This window comes from Gymnodraco acuticeps, unplaced genomic scaffold (assembly GCF_902827175.1).
Source record: "Gymnodraco acuticeps unplaced genomic scaffold, fGymAcu1.1, whole genome shotgun sequence".
In the NCBI taxonomy this organism is placed as follows: domain Eukaryota; kingdom Metazoa; phylum Chordata; class Actinopteri; order Perciformes; family Bathydraconidae; genus Gymnodraco; species Gymnodraco acuticeps.
In genome coordinates, this window is record NW_022991259.1 from 685,220 (window position 1) to 710,659 (window position 25,440).

Sequence of the window (25,440 nt, forward strand, 5' to 3'; positions counted from 1 at the left end):
GAATGAATGAAACTTAAAATTATATGTACGATGTAAATATATTTATTTATCCATTTTGACATGTTAGTTATGTTGTGTTCTTGGATTAATCAAATTGGAAGTTGCACCAAATGATTTGATATAATTCAGATGCAATTAGCCTACATAAAAGGCCTCAAATTGGAAGTACTATCTGGGCTGTCTTTTTCACTCAATTGCAATAGGTAGATCTCGCGTTTCACCGAGGCCGAGATCGGGATCTTGGGCTTAAAAAGGTTGGTGACCCCTGCTTTAGATGAAAATAAGGTAACACTCCCCACACCCCTCTGCGAGATATTTGGTTTAAAAAAACCACAACGGTGCTCTAGGAGGAGATTCAGGTGATAAGGTGGGGGGTGATACCTTGGTTGGTGATTGGCTAATGGTTACACGAGCCAAAAAATCGTTATGACATCATAAAGTGGCCAAAATCTGATCAGCTCATTTTCAGACAGGTTTTTATATACAGTAAATGGATCAGGACAGAAACTGAGCGAATCTTTTTTCCTGAAACTTTCAGAATCTCTTTACACAGAGGGGACACGTGTGTACATGAAAAAGTGGATTTTGCATAATAGGTGACCATCAGCTGTGAATAATTATAAATATAGAAATACACAATTTAAGGAAAATTGTCAGAAATTGTGTGTTTAGTGTCAGGTAGTGTATTTTTAAATGGTCAGACCTGGTGTGGACCTTATAATTATATTATCTTCTCCTCCTTAAAAAGAAATAGCTCAAACTTCCTCCCTCTATTCATTTCTTAATAGAGAGAGGAACAGTTATATTATTTAAAAGATTACTTATTCAAAATCATTCAAATCTAATTTTAATTGTATAGCCCAATATCACAAAATACACATTTGTCTTTGAGGAGGCTTTGCGGTGCATACAGCATACGACACCCTCTATCCATAGACATATAAAAAATGGAAAGTGGGCGTCAGGCATTACCACGGCAACAGGCGCGGCCATGATCCAGAAGTAACCTTTAATGCTAGCAACCTGCCAGGTAAAAGACACACAAACTACTGGACTGACACCCTGGATGTTCAGTTAGTAATGCATTAGTGGGACAAGAAATCACACAGAGAGAGAAAAAGAGGAGTAAGAGAAGAGAGATACAAATTGGAAGTCCCCAGATAATCTAAGCCTATAACTAGAGGCTGGTTCAAGGCAAGCCTGAGCCAGCTCTAACTACAAGCTTTGACAAAAAGGAAAGTCTTAAACCTACTCTTAATGGGGAGCTTAATAGTTATTTAGATTACATTTAGACATATTTTTTCATCTCATTAGTTTGAATTTGAAAATAAGCATGAATACTATCTGTTGTTTAGAGTTATCTCCCAAAACGTGGACAATATCAAAAAGCTCTAGCACCCTCTCAATTATGTGCAAAATACAACTTGTAATTTCCCTTTTCTTGCTCCTCTATGCGATAAACAGCAAACACTCTTAAATTCCCATACAGTAAGTGCTGATTTGCTGCACGGCTTTGCATTTATGTTTAAAAGTTTTCCTTTGGTTTATATTTTCTTCGACAGCCTTATAAATGTTGAATTATACATAATTTGTCTATGCCACTGAAATGGTATAAAGTGTGTCTCTGTCTGCGGCGAGGCGTTCTCTGCTGCTGGTTCTCAGGATTTAACAGTACAGTAACTGGGCTCTGTGGGTAACATGTGTGCAGGCCTGTGAACTGAGGAATGTCCCGCTGACCCTGAAACAACAGTGAATAAAGGCAGCCTTTGTTACCAGCAACCTCCATGGTGGCTTGTTTAATGAAAGTCAGAAACGTATTTGAAACGGACAGTATCAATTCCTTTGTGCTATCCACCACATAGCTAAAATGAAACTCAGTTAGTTCGAGCCAAGATATCAGTGTGTAAATCATTATGGTCCACACACATAGATGCACGGAATCAGCTTTTTCTTCCACTGACAGTATACTTTAAAGGTCCCATGTCATGGCCATTTCTACTGATCATAATTCCATTGTTGAGGTACTAAAATAGATTTATATTTTGCAATTTTCCAAACTCACATTGGTTTCTCATTCAGCATCTCTGTATAGTATGTGTATTCACTCTCTGTCCTAAACGGCTTGTTGGAGCGCCTGCCCCCCCTCCCTGTGAGCCCAGTGGCCGGTTGCGAGACAGCGAGACACAGCGAAACCCAGCCCGAAACCAGCCCGAGCACACAAACACAGACTCGCAGCCACGCCGCATCCCGCCGTCTCGGATGAGAAATCCGCGGAGCTGCAGCTGAGAAAAGATTGAGTGTGTGTGTGTGTGGAAGCCGTTACGTGTGTGTGTGGAAGCCGTTACGTGTGTGTGAGGAGCCGTTACGTTACGTCACTATACCCAAATACGTCACTGTACCCAGGAAGAAAAAGAGAAGTCTCCATCCAACGAGGCGTTCTGGAGCAGCATAGACAGGTCTTTTCTGTGTTAGAGTTTTACTCGCTACAGGGTGTACTTTGAGGGTTTGTGACTCTGCAGACCGTTTACATGCAGAAAAAGCTACATAACACACAAGGGGACGGTAATAACCAGAAAAGCATGACATGGGACCTTTAAATAAATCCTGGCTTGCATGTAAGATTTGAACTAAAATGAAGTATTTCAATACATTAATATTGACTTAATGTTTTTTACACCAAAGAAACAGATGTTTTCTGTACATGTAATACGATCCAAGGAGATTGTTATTCCAATTTTAGGTTCTGAGTTTCCTCTAATAGCAGCTCAGTGTGAAGTAGAGAAAACAGGTCGTTATCTATGTATCCTATCTTCGTGTATCTCAATCTAATTTATGTTTAATTCTCACTTTGTTTTTATTCAACATAGAATATGTCGAAAAAGATCAGCACCTCAGGCAAAGATCGAAACTCCTTCCATCCTGCAGATTTTCCGGCAAACCCGAGTTAGTTCAACAAAACGAGACGTATTGACTCAGTGCATTCCCAGGTGGATCTCAGGATCACGTGATGGCGATTCTAGAGAGCAAACCTGATAGAGCTGATGAATGTCACCGTTCATGCTGCACTGCAGTGATTCCCTTTCCTCTCGCTGCTCTGCTTCTGTGTCACTTTAGTGTAGCAGTATCACAGATTTCTCTGATGGAAAGCCTTGTTCTTTTCTGATGTAAACAGTCTTGGAAAGTGTGGAGAGCAAAGAAGGCCTTTTAGAAGAGCTGTTTGCTGACATAATGCATTTCCTGTCATTCATCCTTGCTAAGGAGAGAATGGATTCAGCAAAAAGCAGCATGTTTATGTTCCCATACATCAACCTGTTCACTAGGCATACATTCATTAATTTGAAATATGCTACTTAAATAGCTGTGTGACTTTGCCAGACAAATGATCTCACTCAATCAGAGTACTCAGTGAACTCCGCATGGCAGCTTTACTAACTTACTGGCAGCTAGCTACATTTTTTAGGATCCAATTGAATTTGTTATGACGGCAGTTGGGTGGTGTTGTAAGTGCAGTGGGACTGCAGTGTGGGGAAAGCAGTACTTTTGCAATAGCTCTCTCCACATAACCTCCCCCCCTTCCCCAGCAAAGAGTCCTCTTTTGACACGCATTATAAGTTAATAATATTACTATTTTTAAGTTTCTGCCTTTTAGCCCAGCTGAGTACATATTTAATGTGATGTGTTTCAAGTCACTAAAAGTGTTTTCTCCAGTTATTCAAAGCCTGAAAACACAGCATTTCTTGACGTTTTTGCATGAAAAATAAATAATGATTAATCTAATGTCTTAGATAGTGGGCAATTATTTTGTATGTTTATCTGTCCATTTATCTAGCACTTAAACTAATGGGTGTAGCTCTAATTTGAGGCTTATTTGTTCAGAATATATTAAACCAAGTGCTGTATAAGTGGGGCGTTTTGTGATCCAAAATTATCAGGGTCAACTTATCCCCGAAAAATGAAAAACCATGGGGTTTGTACAGTTATCCCTTAAATCTGTTGTTACTAGCGATTGCTTCTCTGTGTACCAACACCTTCATTTGAAAAAGCATATAAATACTCACAGATAAACAAACAGACAACTGCTCTACAGCAGCCTCACGCTCTGGTATCAAAAGGCATTATAATATATAAAAAGCAGCCAAACTGTACTTTAAACAAACAACAGGAAATCCTCACAGGACCCACAAACCAGCTCCTGTCTCCATCCCAGCGGCTGCTTCATATCCTTGCTTAAAAGCTTACTCTCCAATGAAATGAGTAGGACAAATGTGTCACATCTTCACCCACACTGGTCTGCGACTCTGCAGAGGGTTTGTTTTGATTTCAAAGCTCATAAAAGTGACGGGAGGATGACTTTTCAGCTTGCTGCAGGTGCCAGTGCTGCACCAGATAAAGATTTAGCTCTGCAATGAGATTGTTACCACACATACACACACAGAGCTCCCCCCACAACAATCTGCAGACTGAAGGGAGTGAAACACACAGCTATAGCACTCCCTCTTTTGATAAAGGTCACACCGTCAGCATTAAATGGGACGTCTGTCACCATGATGAGGGCAATAATGTTTATTATGCATTTAACACATTAATTAGGTTGTGGGGGCTTTGCTCTCACCTACTTTAATGATTTAGGCTAATTCCTTTTGGTTGCTGATGCTGTCGTTGTGATTATTGGTGCGTGAGATGCTGATTTTGTTATTTGATGCTGCTGGCTATCATCAGCGGTAATATGACTGGAGACACATAAGTGTATGTCTAACATATAAGGAGAGCACATCCGTTCCCTGTTCCACTCAGAAGCTCTACCAGCAGCCCTTATTAACATTCCTCGCCTACACTCTCTGTCATTGCTGGATATTAATAAATTGACACAATTATACATTCCAATCAGTGTCATTTCACTGTCAAATCCTTTAGTCTATCAGTCACACAGGACATCTGAACCTAATAGAAGAATGTAATCACTCCGAAGAATGAAGGCCACTGTCAGTATGCATAATCAATAAATAAGTATTTATAACCTGGAGACGTCCTTATGGTCTCTCAGTTTCATGAATAATTAAAATCCAATGGATAAAACCACTTGACCGGCAATTGTCTGTGTTTCTACTGTTCTAAAAGAGCTTGTTAAACTTTGAGAAAGTCTGATTGTCTCTGCAGACACTAAATTGGTGTTTTTTCACCACTTGACTCCTCATCACAGTCCTCTACAAACAGCAGACATTGAAACAAATCATCGCAGGCCAAATGCCTTCTTGATGAGATGGCTGTTTCTATTAATGTCTCGTAAACACGGTTGTGCAAGGTTGGCTACAAATAATGGCATTTATTGCAATCATAAAAGCGTTGGTCCATGTACATCACAATTAGGTGAGTCTTAACAATCGTCTCACCATTTTGACCTTAATCAATTGTCATAGTTGGCAGATTTAAACACAGTCAATAAAACACATGCTTGTCAAAGCCCAGGTGCCCTTTTCCAGAACTCTCGCTTTTGCCTGGATATTGTATGCAAGACTGAAATTGCTGAACCACAATAAAAAAAGAAGGGCTTGTTCATTTAAATGCAGCATGCGAGCAGGCTTTTATGACGCCTCCTCAACCAGTAAAAAAAGTAGCAGGACTGTTGTGTGTGTGTGTGTGTGTGTGTGTGTGTGTGTGTGTGTGTGTGTGTGTGTGTGTGTGTGTGTGTGTGTGTGTGTGTGTGTGTGTTTGTGCGTAATCACAGAGATTCAGTTGATTTGCGGTGAAGAAACTGGGCTTTAGGAGCATTAAGCTGGCTTTTTGCTGTGAGGACATTGTCAAAAAGAAACGGGCAAAAAAGCCTATCAAAGTTATTTACTGCCCAGTTATAGACTTGCATGCTGAATTGCAATAAGACAGGGACATTCAAAGTCAAATGCTACGATTATTATAACCTACACGTATAGGGCATATAAGAACAGAATTACAAAAACCAATCCTCAGGAATTAATCAAATGCAACCTGAGATGTTTATGCACTTCAGCTATTTCAATAGATCTAACAACGAAGAGGTTTGGTCCCAAATGTAGTTATAGGGTCTAACAAGAGCTTGCTATTGTTGTAGACTTCACTGTGAGTTATGCTTCTAAATGCACATGGTAAAAAATAATTTGTGCATTGTAAATGTTGGAAAACATATGAATGTGTTGGTTATGGGCACATAAGGCAGAGTTTCCAAACATGAGGCAGAGTTTCCAAACTATAGAGAGTAGATATACATATTGAAACAAAGTCTAAATGTATCCAAGGAACATATAAATGGGTACATTTTCTTCTATTTAAGTTGGTGTGGCATTGGTGTCCATCTGATTTGTCTCTGCAAATGAACCTCGGAGCAACACTTCTAATCCGTCTGATATTTGGACTATAAAGCCGGCGCTGGGGAAATATGGTACATTTACATTCCTCCCCCTATCTGGTAATGAAATTGCTTAGCGCTATTGCATCCTTTCAAGCATTACACTGTGCTCGCTCATATGGATTTAATCCTGTTTAGAAAGGCTGTTGCTGAGGGCATTTCGGCATAATGCCAGTTTGAAAGTGAATCCATTGAGTCTTGAATAAGTTGCCCTCTTACAAATATCTGAATGGGATTATTGATAATCAAAAGTGATGAAGAATCCTCACATGCTAATTATATTCTTTGTCTATATTCTGCATTGATTTGGATATTGTGTGTGCAGATTACCACTAACAGTACTCCTCTGTCAAGTTTTTTTAAATTAACAATTGATAATAGGTTTCTGACTGTCATCATAAAACATCCACATATTGTACACAGTCAGGTTTCAGGTGTTAATTTTGTTGTGAAGATAAGACCATAATCTCAAAGTTTATAGCGCTGAATATTAAATTGTCCCGTCCATTGAGCTGAAAAAGAAAAAGGAAATTATGGTATTACAAAATCCACGTTTGCAGCACGGTAATACTGCAAGCTCAATTAGACTAAAGGAATGGGAGATAAGACAGAGGAAATGACATTATCACCCTGGCAGAGTGGCATAATTCTCGCTGTTGACACAGTAGATAACATGATGGCTGCGATATGACTGCAGGATTATAACCGCTAGATTTGATGCCCGTCAAATGTCCTCTAGTGTACGTACCTAATGGAGTGTCACTACTTGTATCCAAATTGCCTTGGTTTATCTTATAGGAGCACTCTCTTCCATTTGCTTTTCCCGTGATTTCTACATACATTCAAATGCAAAACAACTATTTATACTGAAACCTTCAATTGGTACACTTGGTGGCTTCCAATGACAACAAAATGTCTTTATATTTTCCCATATCTTCTTTTTTATTTAAAAAGGTTCTTGTTTCATGACAGTATACAGTATACACCCCCTTAAATGGTCAAAATGGTTTCAAACTACTTTATCTTCAATTACAATAGTAGGCTATATTGTACGTGTAATCAAGGGCATAACAGTCTGCATAGTTCTTATTTCTACCATAGGGATGTAACTTGAACGTTTCATGATTGTTGTAATTTTATGTAATTGTTATTTTTTCCATTAGTCTAATACTTCAGTATAATGGTCAGAGTTACCAAAAGTAAATAGTGTGACCAACAGTCAACAGTTTAAACATTCACAGCCATATGAAACATACATGCTATATATTACAATTATATTTTATTTCTACTAGACAATTATCCAAATTAAGCTTATCAATTTATCATTTCCTTTGACTTTCTATTATTTTGTGAGCAACTTCTAACTGAACATATTTATACTTTAAAGTAACGTCAAAATGGCGATAAAAGACAATATTATCCATTGCATGTAGGCCTACCCTACCTTTTGCTAAATGAATGCCATACTTTTCTTTACACTAAAAATGTCAGTTAAGAGCTCACTGTAGTATAGATTAAGTAGCAACAGCATTAGAGCACAAATAACCATAATATACTGTGGTGTAACAACGACGTGAACAATGTTGGGGTCGTTACTCAAAAAAAGTAATGCCTTACTTGACTAAATGACCCACTGCTGAAAGTAATTAATTACACTAGTTACATTACTTTTGGACTACTCTGACTAAATTCTTAATCTAATAAGGGCAACATTATAAACAGACCTGTGTTTCCTGCTCTTTATTTGAACATCAGCCATGTTTTCTTTACCTCAGTTTCCATCGCGGCATAACACTGGTGCTATCTGATGGCGGCAGGCCGCTCGTTACCTGTATCTTGCTCAATATGTTTCAGAAAGATGGAGATTCCACCATCGAATTGGGCAACATTAGCTCCACAATGTACGCTGCGACAAACCTGTTTATCTCTGCTATACGACTCTGACATTTTTGCTCCGTCTCCTTATTCATGAACTCAAGTGTAGCGCGAGTGAAAAAGGACGTTTGATTAGTTTTTCTGTCCTCCCAATACGCAGATAGTTGAAAACCTTAAAGTATTGCAAGTAACACGATAAGTTAGTGATAAGTTATTACAGTTACTAAGCACAACATTCTTTCTAAGTAATGTAGCCTAATTACATTTACCCCCAACACTGGATGTGAACATATTATATGATTTAGTTTGTTTATGTATAAAGTAATATTGTCAACATTATCGCGTTATCGGCGGTAATGACATTTTTTTTAACCCTTAATTGCGTTAAAATATTGAACGCAATTAACGCATGTGCAGAATGGCCCGCGCCCGCCCCATACATCCCACCAGTGGCAGCGCTGGGGTAGGCTACATCCATACCAAGAAATGGCTTAGCCCCACCTTAGCCCTTAGCCCCACCATGAAACATGATGTTAAAGTAAGCAAAATAAAGTCCGCCAACTCGCGGCGAGTAAATTGCACTTGTCACTTGTCTGGAAATACCGAAGACTAGAAACGGTTTTGAAAACTTTTGTCACGTAGTGATCGTCTTCTCAATATAACATCTTTGATAATGTCTTCTGGCCAATCAGAATCAAGATAACGGCGTGGTGTTGTTGCAGGAAGTCCCGACGGAGAATACTTTTGCTGTAGTACATCTAAGAGTGTTGATTTATATCAACACGATGTATGATTTATCAACACGTAATGAAATAAGACCACGGTTTGATGATTGATAGGTGTGTGGGCTGTCTTCCATTTTGACACACAGAACAATGTTATAATAAACATAAACGTTTATAAACGTAGCCTATGTTAAATGGATATATCCGCCTTCTTTCATTTATCTTTCCATTCCCACAACAATATTGTAGCGTTCTACAAAGGGAGTCGGAAACAGGCTTCAAGTTATTGGGGTTTAATAACTTCTCTTGTTCACACACGTTCACAGGTTACAGGTACAGCTTGTGGGTTCATCCTCACACTGAACTCTACACCCCAACTCACACCCATATATAGCAGTATCTACGTCACAACTTCCCCGCCCTCCCCCCTCTGCTCCCCCAACCACAGGCCCGCACCTCGACCAGCATCACTGTGCAGCTCTGTGATTGGCAGAGAGACGGGGGATGCTTGAGTGACACCCTCAGCTCCCTATACAGGGTTGCTACAATATACATAAAGAAATGGCATATTTTGGACATAGTTCGAATGGTGATTCATCATGATTAATTCATTTTTAAGCTGTGATTAATCTGATTAAAAATTGTAATAGTTATAAAGTGTTTTTTTAATGATTTGTCATGTATGTTACCTGTACATGTAAAGTGTCTTTGAGTACCTCATTTCAAGTACCTATATCTATGCTCGCAAGGGTAAATAAAATGTATTATTATTATAATTAACATGGATATGAGTTTGAGATAGTATAGTTGATGGTTCACAAATAACACTGTGTAATTACAGTGCAATATTACAACAAAGCTACAGATGTACACACTCACAACAAAACATATAAATGGAAACATTTCAGGATCAGAGAGATTGAAGCCTCCTTTTAAAGTCACTCGTTCCGGTTGGGTGCTCGAGCTGACAGGGTTATTTTGGGCCAATGAGAATGCACCGTGATTAATGGCTCAAAACAAAAACTCCATCCTGAAACTGTACGTGTTCAGTGCACTGTATTCGGAAGCTGATAGACCATCTGGGCCGATAACACCTCTAAATTAGAGCTGGTATCATAGATGCATTATAGACCCCAGCCCTTAGTTTATCGAACACACTCACCGCACATAATAACACCTTAAATCAACCTTATAGCCATGTCATTTGTGACGGTGCCTCCTGTAGAGCAGCCCCACCATTCTGATGTCATCTGATCTCGGTAGATGAAAGCCCATCTTGGGAAATTCAGCGGCACCTTAATGGCACCTTTCCGAAACGCTCGCTCGCAAGGGTCGTCCGTAGACTGTAATTGGTGCAATATATCTCACCTAATCTGTTCCTGTCTCGAATGAGAAGGGAGAGGCTCCGCGAGAGACCTTTTTACTCCAGTCATGGCGCAGGAGAGGTCACCAAAGAGACACACCTCAAACATTTACATTCATTGCAGGCTGAAGTTGTAAAGCTCCTTCCTCTGCCGTGCGGTGTCATATTTCAGCGAGGTTTGACAATGCTGGTGCTTCACAGCTCTCATAAAAAGGCTCAATTTTCTTCTACCTAGTGAACCATTGTTGAGTGCTCTATCTCTTATCTCTGCCTTGCTAATTGTGGGTACCTCATAGTAACACATTGTTCATTGTCACAGGTTTAAGAGATATTAATGAATGTGATTGCTCCATCCTCCACTTGTGTTTGGACTCCATGCAACTGCATTTGACTTGATCATTCTCTGTGCTATAATTTCCGCTTTCCGGCACATTTATAAAGCTAGAACATTATAATAAAATTGAATGACTGCTACATTAAAATTGTTTTGTGATATTCTTCCCGTCTAATAGTCGTTTTGAGTTATTCAGAAGGTTACATAAAGTCAGATCGCATCGTTTTGTCTGACTGACGTCTGTCTGTCTCTGTTATTCTTTGTTTTTCATCTCAGATTCAGAATGCAGATGATGTGTTGATTACACCCTTGGAAAAATTCCGGAAGGAGCAAATCGGTGCTGCGAAGGTAAGAGCCCACCTACACGCGCAATTAGCAACTGAACAGTGGAAGATGTTGTAACACACTTGCCTCTCGTCTTCACCCCTTCATATCCCCTACAGTATGCAAATCATTCATTAAAAAGGAAGACGTGACACCTAGAAAAGTGTCTTAATTAGACTGATAGGGAGTCTAAACAAAGACATCAGGTGGCTATGTGATATTAAATTATATTAGGACAAAGGTGAAAAGATCTTCAGTTATTTTTATTTTTTTTCGTGCCTAATGTTAAGTTGAAGATGGCACTTTTAACTAAACAATTATCTGCTGGCAGACATTCTCAAACTGTGCTGTGGGTGTTATTTAAACATTTGAAACATTTTGAAACCACATTAATTAAACCACTGTATTTAACACATAATTGTACTTATTTACTTACAAATAGTGTTATGCAGCATGAACGAGTGCTAAGACTTCAGTATCACAGCCTGAGTGCTGTTCACCCTTCAGAGATACTTCTGTATTATCAAAATGTTATAATGCATTTATAATCTGATTACTGTAATCCTGCAGTATCTAATATATGGCATTAACCATAGTTGTAATCTGATTACTGTAGACCTGTTACATGCAATGCATTCCTTCTATCCTATTAGTCATAGAGGGTTGATAACAGTGGGCTTCTGCAGATGTCGCCTGGAGGCACCCTGGTTCCACTGTGGATATGCTGTTGAAGTTGCCTGCAAAAACCAGTGTGGGCTTGTTGCCACAAGCCATGCTTTAATTCCTGGCCAACGCAAAGGCATAAAATGAAAGTGTAGCCACTTGTTTGTGGTCTCTCTCTTGATGAGATCACACATGGATACTCCAGTAGAAGTCGGGCCCTTACAGAGAGCCCCCGCTGTGTCCCTCAGTCCACTGCTAGCTCTGCACTGGCCTCTGTGAATCATTTGCACATCTTCAGCCCTAAACCTCAAAGTCTCACCCATCTTGATTTATTTGACATGACTTGACAGTCACTGGTCTGCAAAAGTAACCATTTTACTGCTTTTTAGTAGTGCAAGCTGCAATGTAAAGGAACTATTTCTCTTCTCAGTGCTGAGGTGTGAACATCCATCACTCTCCTTTTTTACCGCCCAGACTAAATAACCATTGTCGCTACATGTCTCAGCCACCGCATGTACCTACCGTAATGAAAAAGCACATATTGCTGCCATCTCTTTCTCTCACTCCCCCCCATCACAGTTCTCAGTGTTATTGCACAGACTCTCTATGTTTATAAAATGGTTTCTTAAAAGCCACAGCCCCCGTCACTCCCACCACCTCTTATTTCCTCCGACCACTTCCTCCTAATGGCTCTCTCCTCCTACGGCCCATCCCCCGCTAAACATTAGCCCAACTAGAGTGAGATAAAAGGCAGACATCACGAGTGGCTGAGCAACTTTCCACTGTTCCGAGAATCTGAAGAGATCTGCAGGCCGTCTGACCCTTCCAGTTACTGCGCTTCGGAACGTCAGATGGATAAACTGGGAGCTCTTGCCTTATTTGGGAATAATGCGAGTAATCCCATGGAGGTTGGGTACCAGTGTATCAGCTCCTTACGCACAAGCGCAACACTTTCATGGCCATAACACACCAGCAGATTGAATGCAGCACTACGGGACGTATTTGGCACAGTCTGCTTCACACAAATGCTGGAACAAATGTTTTAGGAATAAAACCCTACAACTTTGTAAGCCATAAACAAATACACATCAAGAAAGCCACAAGAATTCAAACAATCATGCATTTTCACTACCTTGTGCGCTTGCTGTAACACCGGGATTTAGAACTGAGATTTTTCTAAGACCCTTTTTCTCAGTTCCAGATACATTTTTGTGATCTGAAAGTTAACTTCACAGGCCAAGAACTGAACTGAAATCAGGACTGAAATCTGTGTTGGTTTCATTGTACTTTACTCTTTGCTGTCACTGCATCAACACAGTCAGCTCTGAATGAATTTCCTGTATCTTGGATCTCATCCTTGTGGCTGAACTTTCACATAGTCCTGCTCCTCTGATTGCTATGCATGTCTATTTTTCACGTAAACTTTTGGAGTAAAACTGCCTAAAGCTTGGTCCCCATTATATGTGTTTGTTTAGTGGTTGTCAGGTTCCTGAAGGCCTAACAATTTAAAAAGTCCTTAGGGATGAGGAATTACCAGGGGTCTAACTTTTGGCATTCCTGACAAAATGTTGTTCCATTCAAGGGTCCTTAATGTGGTAGCACCCTAGGGGTCCTTCACTTGCTGAGTGTGAGGAACTAGTGCAAACAGACCCAGATGAGAGTCAAGATAATTTGAGCTGTCCTCATCCTACAAGGGACATCAGATGATTCTCTACTAGTTTGAGTCTCCAGAGGCAGAAATTACGTATGCATTCATGCTATGAAATCCCAGATGCTAACCAAGACGCTGCTGAGGATAGGGATCAATTTAAGTGGTTGGGAAATATGCTCGCCAGCTGTGAGCTGCACTAAAACTTCAATCATAGAAATAAACCGTATACAGTATACATTGTTTTAGTTTGCTTACCTGGGGATGTTGTGCTAAAGAAATCATTGGAAATTAGGGCTGAGCAAAGGCTTCATTTCCAGTGGAAGTGTATAGTGCTGATGGAAAAGTGTTATCGGTTTACAACATCCTTCGGGAAGTTAATTGCCAACGGTACCAACAGACGGTGCCAAAAAGAGAAACTTACACATAGTGAATTTAATTGACACGGTTTATGTATAGTAAGATGTGACCACAGTTCTGCACAGTTATCCCAGCAGTACTTTAAACACCAGATGTAATTGATGTCCTGTTAATTTGCAGAACATTTAGCATAATAAACTTTGTCAGATTGTGAGAAAATGGTTGATGTAGAAATACACACTGCAATAAGACAAGAAAAACAATAAGCTTCAAAAACACTTCGCCCAAGAACAGTGAGAGAAAAGGAAGTTAAGGTGACAGCCGTGGGGATGACTCTTACTTTATGCTGCAAAACAACAAAATGCATGAATAAGATGATGGAAATTAAATACATTTCCTTTCATTATTATCTTGTCTGTCCCATCATATTCCACTGTGCCCTACCCAATAAAGCAGAAACACCATTAAAAACAATCTTTCAGAAAGTAATGACTTTTTTCTCCTCATCACTAGCATTTCACGAGCCAGTCAAAGTAGACCTTGAGAGGTCGGTCTCTTACCTGTTTGAAGGCGGCAGCCATCCACTCCATATTTCGGATTCTTGCAAAAGTAATATGCATTAAATTAGCTTATATTCAAACAGCGACAACATACAGAATTAACTAAAGGCCCTAAAAGTATAAGTCAGGAGTATGTTGGCAGTTTTAAAAGGGTATTCATGGTTTTCGCGGAAAGTTTTAATACAATTCCCTTTTATCTAAAGGACAGTATCCGCTATACACTGCAATTTAACAATGACTTCATTTTGATGGATGAGCTGACATAATGGTTTGTAGTCTTATTGTATTTCCTTGCAGTGTATTCACTGTTTTCTGGCGCCAAAAGTGACACTGAACACAGGACTGTTTCACATCATTCCCTTTTTATGGTGAACATTTCCAGATAATCTTCTCTGGCTTTGGGTTAAAGAAAGCTGAATTGTTGAGAAAAGAGTAACGTCATTGATAAAGATGAGAGGTTCACAAAGACACAGTAACTATTAGAATGGACATTGATATTAAATGCATAATAAAAGAAAACAAACTCTTCAATAACCTTGTTATAAACATAGAGTTATTTGAAGATGGCCTCAATGTTGTTATTAAAAAAAGTTTCTGTTGCCTCGCACATAATGAGGGCAGTGTGAGAGAGCTCCTTAGTCATCCCCGACCAGTGTCCAAAACAAATAACCATTTGTGTATCATCTTAACAAGGAGTTCCAAACTTCCTGATGATTCAAAAGGTATTTTCCCACACATGATGTGGCCCGTGAGGTGGAAAGAACAAGTAGATCTTAAAGGAGAGCACCACCTATATTAAAGGGGCACTATTATGCAAATGTTCACGTTTCATAATTGTATTTTGTGCCTCTACTCTGACATGCTTTAATGTTCAAAAAGTGCTTTATTTTTCTCATACGGTCTGAAACCAGAGCCCAGTCTGCTCTGATTGGTTAGCTGGCCGGCTCCAATGGAGTCCAATGGAGTCCAATGGAGTCCAATGGAGTCCAATGGAGGCCAATGGAGTCCAATGGAGGCCAATGGAGGCCAATGGAGTCCAATGGAGTCCAATGGAGTCCAATGGAGGCCAATGGAGGCCAATGGAGTCCAATGGAGGCCAATGGAGTCGTTTCAGGCAGGGGGGATGTTAGGGAGAGAAACTCCCTCTGGAGGGAACTTTGGGATTTGAGTCTTTGCAGATTATTTACATGCGCACAAACCTGTATACAGCACTACAGGAAAGATAAAACCCCAAAAGCATAATAGGTCCTCTGTAAGTTATTTCCAAGGCCTATAGGCACGTTCAATCTGTATTTGTGAACATGAGCTACTCTTTCTCAAAGCCAGACAAGTAAGTCTTGGGATGTGTAAATTCTCCTCCATAGACGATGAATAATGTTGTGGACCCACACGACTTTTCCTTTTCTTTTTTATACCCAGATTATCTTCTGTTGTTGTGTTTTCACAAACTATTGCTATATACTGTACTTGGAGCACTCCCCTGGCTGCTGTGTGTCCTCTTCAGCATATTTCCCTGTTCATTACATGTTACTTTTTAGACGCTTTTATCCAAAGCGACTTCCATACTCAATACTGTGGGCAATCCCCACAGGAGCAATTTGGGGTGAAGTGTCTCAGGGACACAACGACATGCTGCAGTGGGGTTTGAATCTGTGCTCCCTCGATCCGAACACCTACTCTCTATCCACTGTGCCACACACCTTCATGGTCTATGGATCAGCTCCAGATGTGTAACTTAATGACATCTCAAATTTGATCGCTCTAGTGTTGTTCATGTTTACTAATATTATTGACTGCCTTTTACCATAGGAGTGACATGTAAAAAATATGATAATGTGCATAGTTTCCCTTTAAGATGGAGAAGCCTATAGGATCCCTATAGGATTGAACGGAGCTATATTCCTAAAGCCTGCCAGAGGACTGTTTGAAACCATTACAATAAAAAAGCTTTTGAAGGTTTATGAGAATGTAGATACCAGCTTCTTACCCTATCAGATTCAAAAGCAATGTCTTTGTTCACTCTTCACATACTAGGCTATATGGAGCTTTTTTACTTATATTTGTATTACTTTAGAATAATGTCATCATGTTTCAGCGAGAGAATGGGCACTAAATGGTATAAATGTGTTTTAGATGAAAGCTTTGCAGTTTGCCACATACACACTAGAAACAATATTTTTAGAAGTCTGCGTATTTGTTTTCAACTCTTTAGAAGCATCTGTTTGTAATTATTTCGTGTTAATTGGCCAACTTCTTGCTGCCTGTGATGTCTCCTCAGGAAGTGGGATTTCAGGTTAGCAGAGAGACATTTTCTGGCTTTGCAGCGAAGAAACTCCAGCTGAAATCCTTGCGTGCGCTCAGCCGCCCCCGTGGAAGCGAGACCGTCTCATGTGTGGTGGAGCATTAAAAAAGCTATTGCTATTTAATCGCCATTCTGGACCCCTGCTCCAATTAGTTTCCTCTAATGAGCTTATAGAGATAGGTTGTGGAGCTCTCCCTGTTATGTCCCTGCCCAGAGAATTCATTTTAAATGAACCTCTGGTGATGCACGTGACACCTCTCTAGCCATTGATGTTTATGTTATGCCATCGTGTTGGAAAGAAATGAGGAAGTGTAGTGTGTGATAACCAGGGTTCCTTCCTCACACATTCAACCTACCTCACTGCTTACATCTGTTACCATGGCAATGAGAGGCTGAGAAATAATGGCCCGAGTCTCGTTAGGACCAGTGTCAAAACTGCGGATGTACGGCCACCCTCCAAATATGGCCCCAGTCTGCTCCCAGCACCCGTTCTTCTTTAGCACGCTGAGAACACCTGATGCCAGTTGAAAGGCTGCCTGCCGCTTTTCCCATCATTTTCCTCCCTGCAACGCTCCATTAGCAATTAGCAAACGCACACATACTACAGCTGGCATCAAAGTGCTCTTAACGTCAACATGAAAGATTCTACTACAGAGGAAAGCCGCATCACAATTTCTCATCATGCATCTGATTTATTCATGAGTGCGAACAAAGCAATCAGATGAGGAAATCTCCCAAGTGGTAGGCCCATGTGTGTTTTGTGCACTGCAGAGTGTTGGGAAGTACTTGGGCTTCATCCATTGCCAGCCAGCTGATTACACAGGGGGGGCGCTGGCATTAGTTTGTCAGAAACGCCCCTGTCATGTGTTCTTCAGTGTTTATATCTCTCCACATCTATGTCCTCTGTAGGACTTCAAAGCCTTCGCCTGCAATGCTCCCTCCTTCTCTCGGAGAGTCTTTGCTTTTTAAATTGTTTGATTACATAAACAGATATGGGGGGCAGGGGGGGGGGTGGATATGCTTTCACCACATGGACAAACCAACAAACACCTGGTGTTCTGCTGGGCTATCATTACGGTAGTGCCAGTTTGTACACGTTCTGCCTGGATCAAAACAAAAGCAGGACACTTAATCAGGCTGGCTCAGCCTCACAGATTCTCTGCAGCTCTGAGTCACTCCCCAGCTCTTTGCTTTGGACGTGTGAAAGAGTTAGTCCAGACAAACTGTGGAGGTGTTTTTCTTGCTTTGACTGCGGGGCTCAGCTAAATCTGAAGCTCATCATTTAATGTGATCCCCAGTGTGTGTGTTTGTGTGTGCGTGTGTGCGTGTGTGTGTGCGTGTGTGTGTGTGCGCAGTGGTATTTTCCCCAGGGCTTTAGTTGCATGCGTGTGCACAAAATAATGTCAACAGTAGTCACAATGGCAGACAGTCAGCCCCCTTTTTGTTATCTGAAAAACAAAAACACCCAACCTCGCAGTGAAATGTAATTCCTGTCAACATCATATTTAATCACACGTCTTTTTTACTTTACCTTTTTTTGTTTCTGAATAGTGGGCACAGGGTGTACAGAATTGATTTTTACATTCTCCGCGCTACTGACAAGGTCAACCATGGGGCAGACATGACCAGAGAAATGGAAATCAGATGCTACTACATGAAATTATCTATTGATTTTTGTGTTGTATCTGTAAAAGTTATGTAGGAGGGTTACAGTGTCTCCTGGTAAATTCCTCCGCTGTGTTTAACTGCTGGGGGGGAAGGGGGGGGGGGGGGGGGGTTGCTGAGGCAGAACACTGTTCTAGGTCATATCAGTAGCTAGATTAGACTTGCTAAATTTCAGGGCCATGGGAATGAAAACAAACAAGGAGGTTCTGGTTACATTGGCCGTTTCCTCACACTTTCCCCCACCCCCTCTTGTATTATGTCTCTCCACTCGCCCCTGCGTGAGTGTTTGCATAGCGGGACGGGCATTAAATGGGCAAAGCTTGGTTTAGAGGTCAGACTTGCAGATGAGACACTCGAATGCCCTCGCACAGTCAGGTTCTGTTTGCATGGGCAGAGTTTGATTAAAGCCTGCAAAGTGGATCTTTTTTTTCGGTCAGGGGGAAAGAATGTTCAATCTCTTAGTCCATATGCTTTTATAGATGGGCATCTGGCATGAAAAGCCCATTTCCTGTTCCTTCATCGCAGCCTTCTGGGACACCCTGTCTGAATCCTGGGACTCGTGACTACATAGCTTGACTTGTCTTCGTGGGTGGAGCATAACAAGGAAGGAAAATGCTAACGGCATCCAGCCAGTCCTGTGTGTGACACTGCCAAATGCATTATCCTACTGATGATGAGCACTGTTTATTTTCCAGTTAACTTGTGTCCCTGGCTGGGGCACTGTTAGAATGATAGCGTGTATGGCTCTCTTGATAATGAATGGTTCTTATTGACCATGCCGACATTGTCTACTCGTCATTTAACAGTCATGTGCCCCTTATATGAACTGTAATAATCTATTGACAAGAATCTTGAATGACATGGGCCAAGCGGCATGTGAAAACGTAGTCAGACCTCCCCCTAGTGGCAGTTCCAACACACACACAGCCACATCAGGAATACATGAGACATTTGTGGTAATGTTTAAGCCTTTTATGTGTTTTGTGGATCCTTTCAGGAGGGGAAAAAGAAATTTGATAAGGAAACAGAGAAATACTACTCCACGCTTGAGAGACACCTCAACTTATCATCCAAGAAGAAGGAAGCATATCTGCAGGAGGTAAAACCAAAGCAAATGTTCTGATCCTCTCAACATGTCTTTGAATAATGCAGTTTTATGGCTCAGTGTCTCCTAAAAATAAAGCTGTTGTTTGTGCACCACTCTTGCACACCCTTCTCCTAGGTGTGCATGCAGGCATTAACTCTCTGTCCACACAGTGCTCTGCCAGTTTGACCCCCGCCTTTGTGACGCCACTGACCCTGGTTTCTTTGCCATTTCTCAGGCTGACACGCAGATTGATAAGGAAAGACAACTCTTCTACGATGCGTCCCTTGAGTATGTTTTCAAAATCCAAGAAGTCCAAGAGAAGAAGAAATTTGAGTTTGTCGAGCCGGTAAGAATCAGTGTTACATATTTCTGTGCTCAGTTAATGCACATTTAAGATGCTGTAATTGCTTTGCTTTACTTAATATGTTGTTAAAAGCTTAGTTTAAGTGGCATCTAATTAAAAAAAAGCACAGACTGTATTTACTGCTAATAGAAGTAGCTTTTTAAAAGTCTGTCATCTCTTAATGACACGCACAATGATACATCTCTCACAGGTATAATTATACGCTTTATCGCAAATTCTATGTGATATAAGTCAATCCATTTGTGGAAGGTAGTGTGTTAAATGAGAGGAAGTGAAGTGATTGTTGTGAAAAGCCTGTTTAAAAAACCCCCACCTAACAGATTTATGGAGTCAATTCTAACATCTTTAGCGTAAAAGTTACCAGGAAGCATTAAGTCCTGTAAGGTGTTAAATGTCTGGAAATGTGAGATGGGAGCAAGTGAATGTTATTTTGTTTACACCCACTGGCAGCTCAGAGCTACAGCCAGAAATGTAAATCTGCCGGCCCCAGGTAGTTGGGGGGGGGGGGGGGGGGTTTGTGCGGAAAATTACATCAATATCTGTCAGTCGTAAAGAGTAAGAACCTTCAAAAAAACTTGTTTTTTGGGGCAATATTCAGTGCAACTAGAAATAATTATATTGGTTGGATTTATAGATGTTTAAAAATAAGTTAATTCATTTTTGACTGGCAGTATGAACATCACTCTTAGCATTTTAAAAGAAAAGTAGAATGTAAAAGAAAATGTGATTGAAAGCACAGAATTAAAGCAAATGATCATAATTCAAACCATGTTGGAAAAATAGAATGGACTGGATTCCTGATGTTAAAGAGATTCTGAATGTGCGATAATAGTGATTATCAGCGTTTTTAGTGTTCAAACCGAAACATTTTATGTCGCAATGTTGCTTTTTAAAATGGCATTTCTCACTTGAATTAGCACTGAAGCTCTACATTAACTCAGTAAATCACCCCCTATTATTGTTCCCTTTCCAGCTCCTGGCCTTCCTTCAGGGTCTGTTTACGTTCTACCATGAAGGATACGAGCTGGCTCACGAGTTTGAGCCGTACAAACAACAGCTCCAGTTCAACCTACAGAATGTAAGTCCCAGCTACTCCAGGGTGGTACACAAAGGCAACCAGCCACGTGATCAGATTCTGCAGCTTATCATACCCCCATATAACAAGCAGAGTTTTTACTAATGGATAGCTGTGTGATTAAATGAGATTCTTTGCTGCAGGGAGGATCAATATTTTTCGAGTGTTGTATAGCAGGCGGTTACTGCTGGCCATCTAATGCTAGTGTGTCAAGAATTGGGAGTAAAACTCCAGCTGCCACCATGCCCTCTCCTTCCATCACCATGACCTCACCACTTGCAGCCTCAGGGCTCACATTTCTCTCTGACCCGAAATGTCAGCGCCATTGCCCTGGCAATTTCCACTCGGTAACCCTCTCTCCATGTCCTCAGATGCAGAGGGCTCTAATAGGAGCTGCTGAAGGTGAAGCTGTCTCAGCACCGCTCTTGTAGTATCTAAGAAACAGCCTCATCCTGACCTTTTTAAAATCCAAAAAGAGAATTCCTGGAAGCATTTAGAACTGGCTCTCTGTCCTAATTTGTATCACCTCAAGTGTATCCCTGTAATACAAATGTAGTGTTTTTGAATTAGATGCTGTCTGTATTTCCATAACGTTTGCCAATGTGTTCTTTTCCCCAGGTGTTCTCGCGTCATTGCACAAATGTAAAGCATTTGTCAGTTGTTTGACGTTTTTCCTCTATTTGTTTCAGCCTGACGTAGACAAAATGAAGCTATACAGTATGAGATGAGAAATAGCAGGGGGAAAAAAACGTTACACAAGACTTCCTCTGTTAATGCTATTATAATCCAATCCTCTGTTTTCTGCGCAGACAAGAAACAACTTTGTGAGCACTAAGCAGGAAGTGGAGAAGCTGATGAAGAGGATAAGGTCTGCAGATCAGGACTATAAACCCCCCGGCCAGTGGACGATGGAAGGCTTCCTGTACGTCCAGGAGAAACGTGAGTCTTTCTTTCTTTTTTTTTCAAAATCTTTTTATTTATTATTGTACTTTCAGCACATTAAACAAAGTACAGAACAATTTGTTTGTTGAAGGAAAGACAAATACGCATCCCCTATCCCGTTAGGTCATGGTCACAGTAAATAGGAAACAATTAAAAAATAATAATATTAATAAAAATAAATGAAATAATAAATACAAGAAAAATACACAAAGTCACAAATAGCAGGAAAACAGCAAATTCACATTGAGTAAAATAATAGATAACTAAAAGATAATTAAGACATGGGAGAACAATAAAGGATAAACAGAGTATTGTTCAACCTGAGTCTTTCTAACTCCCACCAAAGCCAACTCCCCCCCCCCCCCCTCCCCCACCTCACTTATAAGTGCATGGTTTTACATCCATCACCATAAACATGTCTTGAGTTTTCCCAGGCTTCTCTGCACACAGAGCTCATAATTCATCCTGTTTACCGTTTCACTTTGATGTGCTCTCAAGTAAAGGGGGGGTTTGGTAGATTTGATCTGCAGTGATAAACATTTGATTTATCACACTTTAATTGCACATTGATTTTCAGAAGTCTTACCAGAAGTAATATGTTGGTCATTTGTCTGTCTCAGGTCCCCTGGGATGCACTTGGACTCGTCACTACTGCACGTATGAGAAAAGCAGCAAGAACTTCAGCATGAGCAACAATGAAAATAAATCCGGCGGGAAACAGGTAGCTCAGTTTATTTTAGCTTGGTTTATTTTTCTGTTCATTTTAGTTACACATACAGATAACAAAATAAAATAAAAGCTAGTACAATCTGTGTGGATGAAACAAAGAACTCCCTAGAGCCTTATAAGACTCAACCCAGATGGGGGGGAAAAGATGACAGGACTGCAACTTGAGAACAGAAATGGAAAGGCTTGTTAACTTAAAGCAGACAAAAATGCTTCAAGGGTCACGATATTCACAAATAACAAGAGAGGGGAAGGAATGAAAATAACATTTTAACAGAGAGAAATTGTGTCTTGAACGTATTCATTACATTTGCAAGCATTTGCTTATAAAGATTTGCAAAAGCTTAATAATAATTTTTTTATTTTGTGTATTAGATCAACCTCCTGCCACCGTCCTACTGTATGCGTTTTTAGATTAACCGATAGGACGATTCATGTGTTTTTACTTATATAAACTTAAACGGAAAGTATTTGACATCATTTTTGTCATGTTTCCCTTTCATTTGTATTTAATAATGTCTTGTTTGTTTATTTTTAGAATGGCATGGTCGTGAACCAGCCTGAGATGTTTAAGCTCAAGTCCTGCATTCGGAGGAAAACGGACTCCATCGATAAGCGCTTCTGCTTTGATATCGAAGTGGTGGAGAGGTCTGTGATCTGAATCATCTATGTTTCCAAAAATGTCTTACAACTTACCTTGACTGAAAACATGATCTTTAACACTAGTACCATCACCTCAAGCATGTCAACATTTATTTTCCATGGTTAGTTAGAACAGTGGATTAGGAGAAAATGATTAGAACAAATTGAATATGCAAAGATCAGCATGGTATGATCTGTTCAATTTAAGCTTAATTAACCTTAGGTGAAACTGTATCATATTCTAGCTTCTGGTAGTAATAATAATAGCTACCCTGCAATTGCTTTGGTTTTTACAATGTGTAAGTTAACAGTAAGAGAAATGTAAGGCTGCATTCATTTTTTGCTAGCATAGCAGATTGACCAACAGGAAAACAGTGTTGATAAACCGACTGTTTGATTAACCAAAATGAAGATTAAGCAAGCGCATGTTGGATTTTTTTGTTCTCATGCATTTTGTGTCAGCCAACTGATACTGGCAATTAACCTGCATTATCCTGGGAGTACTCAGCACTCCAAGAGGCGTTCAGGTCTGATTAACATCATCAAAGAGTCCCTGTTTACCAGATGTTTTCAGCTCTGTTTGTCTCCTGCATGTTCCTCAAGTCCTCTCCCTCCCAAGATCTTCGTTTGTTGTATGTGTCCACGACTTCAATATTTATTCCTTTTTTTTTTAACCCATTCCGTCTTTTCTCTGTGTTCGTGTCGATGTAGAAATGACATCTATCGTGGAACTCTTTTCAGGCCACTTCAGTTTTTCTGTAAAGTCCGGTATGTGAACTGACCAGCGCTGCCCAGAGCTCAGAGCAGTTGCATGTGCTGCATGTGTGCTGCTAACATCATCATTCACTCAAATCCAAACCTTCTAATGAAAAACTGCTGCCTTCTGAGCACTTCACAAAATCGCTTGGTCAATGTGGGCTTCAGGACACAAACGCATTCATAAATGATTTCCACTTCACTGCAATTACTCAGATATTACATTGATTTATGTCATTCTGAGAATCAATTGATCATTTTGCCTCTTTTTAAACATTTTAATTAATGTGGCTGTATGGAAATATTTATAACTAATTTGTATTTATTGATGTACTGGGGAATAGGAAAGGGATCTAACACGTTATAGTTGGCTTTCCACTGATGAGCAGTCGGGGAATTGATCAAGTCAGACGTAACGGGAGCTCGATATAAGCTCATTATTGTGGTGTGTTGCATTATTGTTGCGCAGCACCAGCACGGCTCACCCTTGGCGAGTGTTGCTGAGCATGGACAATAACTGCAGTTTATTTGCAGGACAACTCATTTATCATAAACGGCCATGCCCCCAAGGTGATTGTTCCAACCACAAGGACAATGTGGGCCAAGCTCCAGTCAGCTTCAAGCTCATCCATTCATCCTCATTATAATAAACATGCTGTTACACCTATAGCCCCGCCAGATCCAGGCCAACAATCTCACAGCCTCATTTTTAAAGGGTTCACGTCAGTTAATCAAGGGGTATTCAGCCGTGCCAATGGTTTTATTTTATTTGACCAATGAATACAATTTAATTGATTAGCTCATTGTAATGAAAATACAGTTATTTAATAAATTCCCAAGCAACATGTCTTTCTAGAAAGAGTATCCACAGTATTCCGGATAATCCACATATCTTGGATTTTTCAGGAGGGGGACTTGGTCAATTTGATAAAAAAAGTATCTCTTTTTTTATATTTGCTCAAACCTTTACTATATCCTGCTGACAGTAGTGCGTAACATAGATAACATGAAATACATCCTGTTAAACTGTACGTCTCTAGGGCATCTACAATAACGAAATACAAATTCAATTACTGTTCATGAACTCGCATTAAACTGTCGGACTAGGCGACACTGATTATAATCATCAATTATGAATCAAGATTCTGTTACTGCATTGCCTATTTTCTCACCTCAAATGATTTAAAATACAAATGCTGGTGACGCACTGTTTAGCTGTCAAAGTAAAGTTGAAACACTCATGCCAAACATCGCCCACCCGCTGGAGCTCACTTTCTCATTTGACGGTACACTGAAAACATTTGACAGAAGAAATAGCCAATGCAGTAACATGCGCCTGATAATTATGTTTGATAAAAGCTGCCTAGTTTTCAAGTTGAACTTATTTTATGTTATTTTGTTTTTCTTTTATTGAATCGTATAAACTCAAAATACAAGTATGATCATTCAAATGAAATTCCTTCCACCTCCATTGTTTTAGAGATATACATCCGAACTTGGTCAAATAAATCCCAAACCATCCACATGGTAGTATATCAATAGAAGTAACATTCAAAATGTGGACGTATTTTGGTCATTCAGTTAATATAACCAACTTGCTCCATGTTGATACTGGGTGGGCTTCGTCAGATATTGTTACAGTTAGGTTAC

General features: G+C 40.1%; 1 protein-coding gene across 6 annotated transcripts in view; it reads left to right on the forward strand.

Annotated features, from left to right (window-relative positions):
- LOC117562017 (rho GTPase-activating protein 42) overlaps positions 1-25,440 on the forward strand; it is a 79,631-nt gene that overhangs the window by 37,113 nt on the left and 17,078 nt on the right. For 4 of the 6 annotated variants that reach the window (XM_034239782.1, XM_034239783.1, XM_034239784.1 and 1 more), the window contains exons 4-11: positions 10,953-11,024; positions 19,196-19,297; positions 19,521-19,631; positions 20,623-20,727; positions 21,534-21,663; positions 22,287-22,387; positions 22,931-23,040; positions 23,746-23,802. In XM_034239782.1, coding sequence (XP_034095673.1) covers positions 10,953-11,024; positions 19,196-19,297; positions 19,521-19,631; positions 20,623-20,727; positions 21,534-21,663; positions 22,287-22,387; positions 22,931-23,040; positions 23,746-23,802 — 788 coding nt within the window. The remainder of the gene's footprint in view (positions 1-10,952; positions 11,025-19,195; positions 19,298-19,520; positions 19,632-20,622; positions 20,728-21,533; positions 21,664-22,286; positions 22,388-22,930; positions 23,041-23,745; positions 23,803-25,440) is intronic. The other 2 variants (XM_034239785.1, XM_034239786.1) reach the window with 1 other exon arrangement.